Consider the following 12,609-nt stretch of genomic DNA (forward strand, 5'->3'; position numbering starts at 1 on the left):
TAGTTTTGTTTTAGACTTCTGACTGTGTCCCTTAATGTGACCCTTCTTAACCACATACAAAGGTCTCAGCAAAATAAAATTACAAATATTTTAAGCATTACAGTCCTCTCCTGAAGACAGGGAGGAGTTCTAGGCAGCCAGGCAGTTCTTTTCACTTTATTTATAGCATTTTATTTCCTGAGAGACGACAGAAAAAATAAGTCACTGACTTTCCCTTTCTTTTGCCCGACTCCTCCCTCATCCTAAGTCTGGGATTGCCTATTGTGGAAAAACCAGAGGGGGTGGGGGACCACCAGAGGGGCTGGACTTGGGATGCTTACCAGGTATCCACGAGCAAATTGTCAGATCAGAAGCGGGGAATTATGTCATTTCGTCAAAGGAATGAATTCAAAAGGACTTCTTTGGGGGACTGATTGACAGCAGAACTTGGGAAAGAGCGTATATAAAGGAAAGAGCTGCTGCTGCTGCCTCAAAGCCAGGAAGAGAACCTCATTCACAGGAGACAGAGTCTGCCCACTGGAGACGACTTCGTGCCGGTGCTTTACTTTCAAGAAATTCAACTCATCTTTTGGGGGATTTGACTGGGAACATTAAAATCACAGATCATCAGGAGAGACTTTGATTTTTCTCAGGTAAGGGGAAGGCTCATTTGTTTTAACAACCCCTCTGATTTCATTTATTTCATTTCTAAAGGATATTCCTAGTACATTAGGATAAACAGGAATATCATCCAGAAATGTCACCTAGCTAAAATCTAATATGCAGCTAGAAATAATGGTGTATATTGATTACCCTGGATTTCATTGAAAATGATTTTAAAATCCTGGGGATATTCAAGAACCCTGGATTTATTGGGGGGAAATGATCTTCATGTGCACACAACTAAATCATTTAAAAATGGATAGTAAAATGACCTGTCAGAATATGTATGAAAGATAACTTTAATACCAGGGCAAGGTACTCCCCTACCTGGGACAAGAGAGATATGTCTCTCAAGTGAAATAAGTGGGGAGAATTCCAGATGTTTTCCAGCTTTCTGATTTTGGAAAAAACTTGGAAAATATTTTACCAGAATGGCTTCAAAGGCAATACTTTCCAAAATATTGGAAAAGAAGTTTATGGAAATTTATTGGGAAATTTGGGTGTCCTGATGATCATACCAATATGATCAAATGATGGTAAGAAGATTTTATACTTCATTCATTCATTCAGTCATTTATTGAGTGCTTACTGTGTGTACAGCACTTAATGACTTATTACAGGACAAGTAAAGTTCTCTGTAGTCATTACTTAAGTAAGTTTCCTAAAGGAATAGAATAAAATTCTCAGGCAATAATCAATGCTTACATCATTGTGACCCAAAGACATCACATCTAAAAATTCCTAGATTAGGCATTCATTCAATCGTATTTATTGAGCGCTTACTGTGTGCAGAGCATTGTACTAAGTGCTTGAGCACTGTACTAAGTGCTTGTACTAAGACATGCAGTGTGCAGACCTATGTAATTGGAGGATTAACTAGGCTACTATGAAGTGGAATGAAAAATATTCTACCTTCCTCTCTCATAACTCTGGTTGGAGCTTTCAGGTCTTTTCTGTTCTGTAACACCCCCATGAGGCTGTATGGTATTATTTCCTGAATAAAAGTTGAAAGATAAATCACTCCACCTCTCTGGACTTTAGCTCTTCCTGCCATTAAGCAGGGGAGAGCTGAACGTCTAAACTGGAGCTTCCTCTGCTTAAACTGAGTGCTTGCAGTCCTGAACAGGGCCAGTGCTAAACTGACTTATTTGCCTCGAGTTATCATGGTCTTTCCAGAGGCAGGAATCAGTAAAATCCTCAGATGCAAGGGAGAGCTAAGAGGAGTTCTTCTTATTGCAACTCTGATCTTGGGCAGGATTTAACTAACATTATTTTAGAAAGATTAATGTCCATCACAAGCTGGAGAAAGAGTTCCCTTGGTCATTAGTAAGAAAGTAGATTTCATAAGCCTATTTTCATTTGAGAAGCTTGAAGGAAAGAGTTACCTCCAGGTAAAATGTTTGTGATGCTTTCCTTGAGTGAACATTTTATAAGTGATTATTTTTAGTCATCTCTTTGTTATATGTGGTAAAAATGTAATAATAATGATGGTATTTAAGCGCTTATTATGTGCAAAGCTAAGCAATGAATTGTCAAATAGAAAAAATCTATATACTGATATCTTTATGCCATCCATCACAAACACATACTAACATTTTCTTTATGGAGTGGCTATTAAGTTTGCAATTAACATGATTTATTGTATGGCACCATCTACATCTTGAATAAATGTTTGTTTAGAGTTCAACCTGGCACCTTCTGAAAACAATTTTTCCCATCATTTCACTTCATGCAAACATATGTACATTTACACTTGCATTGTTTACATATATGGAATATAAATATAATCTGTAAACTAGGTGAGAAAAAAGGTCACTGAAAATTCAAAAGGATGTTTTTTTTTCTCACTTACCTGATGGTTTATTTGTAGGAGTTATGCTACAGAGAAGCAGAATTTTGTGGCTTTCTGTCCTACTAGCTTTGTGGACTTCCTTACAGACTCAAGGTAAGTAGTTCAGTTTTAAAAATATTCCAGAATGCAGAGGGAAGCTTAAATCTTTAAAATATTTGATAGCTAAAGACTTGACAATAGGCAAGGTACTTGTCAGAGTAGCTATTAATGATGGTATTTTTTAAATGTTCACTGTGTCCTAAGTATTGTATTAAGAACTGGAGTAGATACAACATAATCTGGTCAGACATAGTCCCTGTGCCTCATGGGGCTAACATTCTACAGGAAAGGGAGAACAGGTATTTTTAATCCCTGCATTACACAGGAGGAAACTGAGGCACAGAAAAGTTAAGTCATTTGCCCCAGGTCACACAGCTCGCAAGTGGTGGATCAGATTTCCTGACTTTCAGACCTGTGTACTTTCCACCAGTCCGGGCGGCTTCTTGTTGTGTTAAAAACGTAGATGTTGCTATTAAGAAATGATGGTAAGAGGATTTTATCCTTCATTTATTCATTCAATCATTTATTGAGTGCTTACTGTGTGCAGAGCACTGTGCTAAACACTTGGGAAAGTACAATACAACAGTAAACGGTGACATTCCCTGCAAATATAGATGGCGCCTCATGGAAAAAAGTAAAATATGTGCATACACATCCCTCTACTAGATATGGACCCTGAATTAATCAGTCCCCAAGATCATGGAAATGCTTAGAATAATAAAGAGAAAATGTATTGTTATAAAATATTCAAGTGATTTTGATTAACTGTATTTCAGAATAACTGGGGTACATTCTGAAAGGTTAGTCAACACTGAAGCCCATAGAGCCCCAAATGTCACTATTTGGAAACTCTATCATAGATGGGTCATAGATGCTTACCAGTTGGCCAAATGTTGGGAACTGGCAGCTTGTTGAGGAGCAAGAGGCAGAGTCATTGTCAAGAGAAACCATCATTAAGATTTTGGAGAAACAACATCTACACTCTCACTTCAGCCTGTCCCAGCAGCCTAATTAGTTGGAAAGTCTGCATGCTTTGTGCATGCTTTGTGTCCTCTTTGTGCTTGACTTATTGTCTATCGCCTTGTTGGCATTGTGAACTTTTCCAGATGTTGACAAGGAAGATGACACTTCCTTCGATCTATTTGAAATCAGTAACATAAACCGGAAGACAGTCGGGGTCAAGCTGTTCCGAGGGCCAGTGACCAACTTCCCCACCTATCGCTTTATCCGTTTCGACCACATCCCCCCGGTCAAAGCAGAGATCCTGAAGAAGATGATTAAGATGTTGCGACAAAATGATGGCTTCATCCTCACGGCCACTCTGCGGCAGGACAGGCAATCCAGGGGCACCATCCTGGCTCTGGAGGGCCCCGGAGTGTCCGAGAGGCAGTTTGAGATAGTGTCTAATGGCCGGGCCAACACGCTGGACTTCATTTATTGGGTGGATGGGGCCCAGAATGTGATTTCCTTGGAGGATGTTGACCTCGCCGATTCTCAGTGGAAGAACATCACAGTACAAGTGACAGGGGAGAGCTTTAGCCTGCACGTGGGCTGTGACCTCATTGACAGCTTCATTCTGGAGGAGCCATTCTATGAGCAGCTGAAAGCTGAGAATAGTAGAATGTATGTGGCGAAAGGGTCCATCCGAGAGAATCATTTCAGGGTATGTACTGTGGGAGAACTAATAATTATAATAATTATGGTATTTGTTAAGCACTTACCTTGTGCCAGGCACTGTCCTAAGCACTGAGGCACTCTCTTAAAGGGTCAGAGTTCCACATCCTCAAGGATAGCATATTGATGAATCATTTTGTTGTCATTCCGGATATTGCACGAAACTTCCTATCTCATCCTCTGTGAATGTCAGGAATGGAGAAGAATCCTTCTGAGAGCCAGTGGTATGGAAAAAAAAAAGACTGTCAACCATCTGAGCCTTCCCTTCTAACCCCGAGCAGTCTCTCTGGGACCTCCTGTCACAACACATACAGCTCCTATCCCACACATGGGTCTTATAGTATTGAAAACTGATCCATAGAACAGATACAAATTGGTAGGAGAGTGCAAAGTAGTAGTTGTAGTAGTAATATTATTTATTGAGCAGCCACTGGGTGCAGTGCACTGTACAAAGCTCTTAGGAAGTATAACAGAAGCATGAGACATGTTTCTTGCCCACAAGGACATTACATTCTCATAAAGGAGACAGACATAAACATATTTGCAAATGGAGTGCACTTACTGCCAGAACAGCAGCAGCACAGGATGGTACTGGCTCGTCAATGAATAGCAGAAAATACCTATGGGTCATAATACATGCCAAGCAGGATGGGAGTTAACAATATATAGCAATTAGTAAAATAGCCACCTTGATACCAGGATGTATTCATAGGAATGAGGCATGGAATAATTGGAAAGTAATCCTTTTCTACTCGGTACTTGTCTAAATTGATTACAATAGGTTCACTCTCCATCATATGTGATCCTTGGTTATCATTTCATACTTAGCTATGACATTAGGCCTCTAATACTCTGTGTGAAGGCAAATATGGAGTAGAATATGACAACATGTTTCTTAAGTGGAAAGAACAAATCAATCAATCAATGGTACGTATTGAATGCTTACTGTGTGTAGAGAACTGTACTGAGAACTTGGGAGAGTACAATGGAACAGAGTTGGTAGAGGTGGGAAGTATTTCAAAATTTATTTCTGGGAGGGAAGACAGTTTCAAAGAATGGAAATATGTAGCTGTTTTTCTTATTCAAAAATGAAGCCACCAATGATGGAGCCTGTCTATGAGTGTGTGTTTAGTTGTTCTTGCTGTTCTTCTAGAGCAAAAGTTCCCTTTGGGCAGGGAACGTGAATATCAACTCTGTTATATTGTACTCTTCAAGTGTACAAGTTCACAGTAAGTGCTAAATAAATACGATTGATTGCCTGGACCTGTTTTCACTTTTGTCTCCTAGCATTTCCGCCCTTAGGAAGCTTCTGCTCACAGAGAGCTGCTCCTCTTTTGACTGTAGATTGCTTGATTACACTTCATGGCTTCTATCACACAGAGTGAATTTCAGGAATGTTATGGAAAATGAAAAAACCTTTTCAAACTCCTGTCAAACTTATACGACTAAACACTTGAAATGAACCATTTTTCTTCATTTGATTCTCTGACAGTTTTCCTAAAATTTTCATGGTATTAGCATCTCATGGCAGCTAATTTTGTCCTGCTTAGAATCAGTTTCTAGTAAATAATGAATTTTAAATAGTTGCAATTGATTCCTTTGTCATGCTAATGAAGGACTGATAACAGGGACAACATTCTTATAACCAGCCAATTCTCTTACCATTATGGTAATTGAGTACCCTTATTCTTTCATCCTGTTCTACCCAAATTGATAAATGGTAAATGCAAAATATAGAACTGACTAAACAGCAAAGGATGTTGTCAGTCCAGGAAAGATATGAGTCTCTCTAGAGCTATCTCCCCTCAAACTCCTCTTTAACAAGTTTCTGTACCTCTGCAAGCCAATGGTTTCCAGTGCCATGAGCCATGAATAGCATTTTGTGAGCCAACAGTCTCTACTTTTAACAGACTGGAAGAGAATAGACTTGGACACTGAGGAAACCCAAAGAACAAACATTAGTGACATTTTCCCCAGAATGGTGGTCAAACCTTACCTTTACAGTCTGAGCTGTCTTTGAAATAAAGGTACTACTAATGCTGAATCACAGATGAAGTTTCATCTTCTGAATGCTGAATTTAATTATTTTTATTGTTTTAATAATAATAACTTTGGCATTTGTTAAGCACTTACTATGTGCCAAACTCTGTACTAAGTGCTAGGATAGATACAAGATAATCAGGTCAGATACAGTCTCTGTCCCACAGAGCGCTCAAAGTCTAAATGGGAGAAGAACATGTATTTAATGTCCATTTTACAGATGAGGAAACTGAGGTATGGGACAGTCAACTGACTTGCCCAAGTTCATAGAGCAGGCAAGTGGCACAGCTGGGATTACAGTCCAGCTCCTCTGACTCTCAGGCCTCTGATCTTTCCACTAGAACGTGCTGCATTTCTGAAGCATCATTAATTACTCCAGGAGCATCAAATTCAATGTTTGTGCACATTCACTTACTTTCAATTATTTTGCTTTCTGTTTTGCAGGGCTTACTTCAGAATGTTCGCTTAAATTTTGAAACTTCTTTGGAAGACATTCTAAACAAGAAAGGATGTCAGCGAAGTCAGACAGGTAGGAATCTTTTCCTCAGTATGAATGTCTACTACAATTTGGGGTCCTTAATACCTACCATTTTTTATCTTTGGCAGACTTCCTAGTTGCACAGGTCACTGAGAAAAGTGTGTGAAAGGCAATGAGAGTTGGTGGTTGAGTTGAAACACTTTGAATCACTTTGAGGCCACTGAGGAATCCAAACAGTGCTGGGAAACTAAATCAATGTGGGGCCTGAAAGTGGGGCATATTGGCTTTGGCCATGGCTGCAACCATCTTGGAACTGCCATTGGAGATGTCGGTTGGTGCCAGCTCTCTTGGCAGTTCACTTCTTCCCCTGTCAGCCCGTTGTTGGGTAGGGACTGTCTCTATCTGTTGCCAAATTTTACTTTCCAAGTGCTTAGTACAGTGATCTGCACACAGTAAGCGCCCAATAAATACGACTGAATGAATGAATGAATGAGGAAATGTAGCCTGCTGGAAAGGTCTTAGCTTGGGAACAAAGGGAACTGAATTCTACTTCCAGTTCTACCACTTGACTAGTCACTGAACTTCTAAGAACCTCAGTTCCCTCATCCATAAAATGGGGATTCAATACTTGTTTTTCCTCCCACATGGGACTAGGACTGTATCTGATCCTATAAGGGCTTGGCATGTAGTAAGCCCTTAAAAATACCACAATTATTATTATTATTATTCCCTTCTAAATCTCGGAGAGGTTTGAACCTGACAAAGGAAACAGAAAGGTAGGCCCAGTTTACTAACAGGGTCATTTTTCTTCCCCTCCAAATCTAAATTTCCATCCACTTTCTTCCCCGTTTCCCCACTCTGTGAGCAATAAATAGGGCCAAAGAGACCAGAAGAGGGAGGAGGACAAATGAAAAGTAATTTCACCTCTGGGAAATTGAACCCAGAACTATTGAAGTTTCTACCATGTGTGCTTGGCAAACATTCAGGGCTCTAGATGATGATGATGATGAGAAAGGACTTAAGCAAAGAGCTGAACCTTGTTTTCTTTCATGCTTTTAATATGAAGAATATTTAAGAATTGCATCACTAGCTATGAATCTGACTTGGAGGTCTGCATCCAAGAGCCGTCTCTTCTGAATGCATGATTCAGAACAGTGCTTGGCACATAGTAAGTGTTTAACAAATACCATCATTATTATTATCACTATTATTATGATTAAACAAAGTGCTTGATTCAGTTATAGAGGATTTGCTAATCAGTAGTTAGAAAACATCCTTCCCCAGAAATGATGTTTCAGGATGCTATCAGGACAAAGTTCCCGAGTCAAATTCACCAAGGATTGGTGGAACTCCATTATATTAAGGTCACCTCTGGGGCTCCATCTGTGAACCACAGCTGGTAATACCTATGTTGCTTAGATGAAGTAGAGAAGAAAGGTGCTACCCAATTGTTGTCCAAACCATAACTTATAGTCTGATAGAGTTTGATGAGAGACAGCATGGAGTAATGGCTAGAGCATGGGCCTGGGAATTAGAAGGACCTGAGTTCCAATCCTGGCTCTGACACTTGTCTGCTGTATGACTTTGGGCAAGTCACTTCACTTCTCTGTGCCTCAGTTACCTCATCTGTAAAATGGGGAGTAAGGCCCATGTGGGACAGGGACTGTGTCCAACATAATTAGCTTGTATCTACCCCAGTGCTTAGAACAGTGCTTGACACAGAGTAAGTGCTTAACAAATATTATTATTATTTTTACAAAAGCTCACAACCCCCCGCTCAACACAATGGAGTCTAAGCTTTACTTTGACATTCAACCATACAGTTCCCCAGACTCAAATGCTGCACTAATGTTCTTTTGTATCCCCAACTTTTTCTCAACCATTTGCTCCATTCAAGCAAAACTGTGCCCTGAAAAAACCGACTACCATGATGTCTGGAAATCTCTGCTCTGCCCCATCTTCTTTAATCGCATACCTCATCGTGTTGACTTTCGCAAAGTCCATGAAGGGTCTAACATCTGGGAAACCCTGCAAACAAATTTGGCTTCTCTGATTTTCTTAATGATTTCAACCAAGATTATATTCCTGATGGTCTCAGTGAGGTCAATTTTAATTCCCTTTGTCTTCCAAGGGAAAACAGATGTGCAGCTTGAATATAATTCCCTTCATTTCCTGAATCTTTACCTTCTGTATGTCCCCAGTATACCATTTTTTGGCTCCCAAAGCAGATTACTCTTGTTGAATCTGGGAATGCATCCCTACTTTTTCAGACTCCATACAGTAGTGGTATCTTTCTGATCTCCAAGTTATAGTTCTGGGAAAGCATTTCCAAATATTTCTAGGTCCTGCCAGCACTAGATGTGATCCTGTGAGGATTCTCTGGATCAGGAGGCTGTGTTCTAACCACCCATGAGACATGGGTGTTTTTAGGTAAAGACTTTCCCAAAAATGCTGGGCAAAGTTTTGACCATCTTAATTTCAGCCTTGTGGGGGAGGAGTCATATGGGCTGGCCTAAAAATTTGATAATAATAGCGATGGTAATAATAATAGCAATAATAGTATTTGTTTAGACCATACTACCTGCAAAGCACTGTTTTGAATGCTGGTGTAGATACCAGAGCTGAGTTATCTTATGTGAAGCAGCGTGGCTCAGTGGAAAGAGCCTGGACTTGGGAATCAGAGGTCATGGGTTCTCATCCCAGCTCCGCTACTTACCAGCTGTGTGACTTTGGGCAAGTCACTTAACTTCTCTGTGCCTCAGTTCCCTCATCTGTAAAATGTGGATGAAGACTGTGAGCCCCACCATATGGGACAACCTGATCACCTTGTATCCCCCCCAGTGCTTAGAACAGTGCTTTGCACATAATAAGTGCTTAACAAATGCCATTATTATTATTATTTTAAAAAGATCTTTAAGTGAAGCTTAGGCTTTTTGATGCATTTTGCTCTTCTTGTAGGTCTTACTGTTTCAAATCAGCCTCATATATAGCTGGTATCCCCTGTTTCTTTGAGGATATTGCACTGTAAGGCCATTTTGCAGTTGCCACCAGCCATTGCTTATTTTCTGCCTGGAGGTGTGACAATGGAACCACTGTGACATCAGCTTCTTCAGGAAGCATGTGCGTAGTGGGTGGGCCGGGGCTTTGGAGGGCCTCCTGTGCCTTCAATAACCTCCACTCAGAAACCTGGGCCACTAATCAGTAATAGAAATCCCCAGTGGATCTGCCCATTCAAAACATGATTCAAGAAGAACATGGTGGTTTTTTTCTTTGATTACTCAGACGTCCCCTGGAGTTCCTCAGGCCATCCCCCTTCCCCAGTTATTCTGTGCCACTGGGAAAGCGGTCTTCTCTGGGTGATCTGAGACCACTCCAGCCGTCCCAGAGATCATCACTTGTCATCAGTCTGAGTAGGAAGTAACCCCTGGAATCAGAAGCTCCTCCCCAAGTCCTAATCCCCTATCTCTGGTCTGCAACAGCCTGAGTGAGAAGTCAGTAAGTCAGTCAGTCACTTGTATTTATTGAGTGCTTACTGTGTGCAGAACACTGTACCAAGCACTTGGGAGCATACATTATAATGAAGGCCTGGGATGCCTTGGTTAGTTAAGGCAGGCACTGAATAGGTTGTATGCCCTAAGAACATTGCTTGGCACATATTGCTTAGCAAATACCATTATTATTACTATTATTATTATTATGACCTGGCTGAACATTCTGCCAAAGATTAAGGGTGACATCATCACTCAGTGTTTGCTCCTGCTTCAGTTGGGTAATGCTATTTTTAAGAGGTACGATCCATCGAAATCCCAACCTCACATCCATCCACACTAGCTTAATTGGCCCATAACTCTGTTTTCACTTATCTGCTGTGTGACCTTGGACATTTCACTTCACTTCCCTGAACCTCAGTTACTTCTTCTGTAAAATGGAGATTGAGACTTTGAGCCTCACTTGGTATAGGGGACTGTGTCCAACCTGATTTCCTTGTATCCACCCCAGAGCTTAGTACAATCAATCAATCAATCAATCAATCATATTTTTGAGCACTTACTGTGTGCAGGGCACTGTTCTCAGCTCTTGGGAGGGTACAATATAGCAGACTTGGTAGAGGCATTTCCTGCCCACAGTGAGTTTACAATCTCTCTTCGAGTTGGCTGTACTTGGGCCTTTCTTTCTCTTGCCTGGATATGGAGGCTGTGCTCCAACTCCTTCACAGCTTGGGGAGGCTCCTGGAAAGTCCAGGGCCAGGGCTTAAAATCAGACCAGGTCCCAGAAGGAAATAGTAGGGTAGAACCAGGAGCTACTAAGGGGGAATCTTTCCATCACCTGCCAGAAATAATTGTAGGCTCTGAGCCCCTGAGAATAATAATAACAATAATTATGGTATTTGTTAAGCACTGATTATGCACAAGGCACTGTACTAAGCACTGGGCAGCATGGCTCAATGGAAAGAGTATGGGCTTGGGAGTCTCAGGTCATGGGTTCAAATCCTGCCCCCGCCAATTGTCAGCTGTGTGACTTTGGGCAAGTCACTTCACTTCTCTGTGCCTCAGTTCCCTCATCTGTAAAGTGGGGATTAAGACTGTGAGCCCCCCATGGAACAACCTGATCACCTTGTATCCTCTTCAGCACTTAGAACAGTGCTTTGCACATAGTAAGCACTTAACAAATGCCATTATTATTATTATTATTATCATTACAAGCAAATCGGGTTCAACATGGTCCCTGTCCCATGTGGGTCTCATGGTCTCAAATCCCCATTTTACAGATGAGGTAACTGAAGCACGGAGAAGTGAAGTGACTTGCCCCAAGGTTACACAGCAGACAAACAGCAGAGCCAGGGTTAGAACCCCTGACCTCCTAGGCCCATGCTCTAGCCACTAAGCCATACTGCTTTCCTGCAATAGCGGGCCCCCGGTCTGAGGAGAGGTACAGCTTCTCCAGGGCTGACCCTGAGAGGACACCTGGTCATGCCCTGCTGGCCATGTACTGTCTGAATGCTGCTCCTATAGAATACCTTCATTTGTTCACTGGATCGCTGGTATTCATTTAGAGTTTACTTTGTGTAGAATATTTACTAAGTGCCTGAAAGAGTACAATGTAGTTGGTAGACTACCTGCCCTCAAGGAGCTTTCAGTCTATCCAGGGTGAGGGGCTTTAAAATGAAGTACAGATAAGAGAAACAACTGCATAGAAGGATATATACCTACGTGATGTGGGGGTGGGGATCGGGGGAATACCTAAATCCTTACGGGGTGGGAGTGAGTTCAGGGGTGAGACAATAGGGGGTTTGTCCTAACAGTGTCACCTCCTGGAAGCTCTTTTACCAGGAAGGAAAATGAAGCCTAGCTTGACAGCTAACATTTCTTGACAGTTAACATCCCTTAATCGTTGTAGAATGCATCAGTCCTATGGAAAGCTGTAAAGGAAAATAGGAGACACAGTATCTTCCCTTTCAGAGTTTCCAGCCTAAGTAAATCAGTCATAGTTGCAAAGACAGTTGGCAGCAGGAGTCTATCCGAGCCCTTTCTATCGAGCCTTTATGTCTCTCTTCCACCACGAGATGCTTGGTGCTGATTGCTGACATCAGTAGAAAAATGATGAAAGCACAAAGATAGATTTTTTTTCCCATTTGTTTTGTTTGTAGTGGACAAGATTTGTACAGTCCTGCCAAAGCTGGAGTATATTGGAGCATGTCGTACATAGCAAATAAAATTGCAAATGTATTGTTAGTTAAATCATTATCTCATCTCCTGGCACTTGAAAATTGATACCTCCTATGTCCAGAAAAGAGGATAGGTCAAGAAAGCATAAAGTTTGGCCTGTCCTGTTTCACAGTGATGGCTACCAATAAACCCTGGCCATTTGCCAGTACACTGTGCAC

At 41.2% G+C, this 12,609-nt stretch overlaps 1 protein-coding gene across 1 annotated transcript in view; it reads left to right on the forward strand.

The window, feature by feature from the left end:
* Positions 1-343: 343 nt before the first annotated feature.
* THBS2 (thrombospondin 2) overlaps positions 344-12,609 on the forward strand; it is a 46,129-nt gene continuing 33,863 nt past the window's right edge. Inside the window, exons 1-4 of the mRNA XM_038770274.1 lie at positions 344-632; positions 2,513-2,587; positions 3,640-4,196; positions 6,692-6,776. Of these exons, the coding sequence (XP_038626202.1) occupies positions 2,518-2,587; positions 3,640-4,196; positions 6,692-6,776 (712 nt within the window). The 5' untranslated portion in view covers positions 344-632; positions 2,513-2,517. The remainder of the gene's footprint in view (positions 633-2,512; positions 2,588-3,639; positions 4,197-6,691; positions 6,777-12,609) is intronic.

This window comes from Tachyglossus aculeatus, chromosome 2 (genome assembly GCF_015852505.1).
Source record: "Tachyglossus aculeatus isolate mTacAcu1 chromosome 2, mTacAcu1.pri, whole genome shotgun sequence".
NCBI lineage: Eukaryota > Metazoa > Chordata > Mammalia > Monotremata > Tachyglossidae > Tachyglossus > Tachyglossus aculeatus.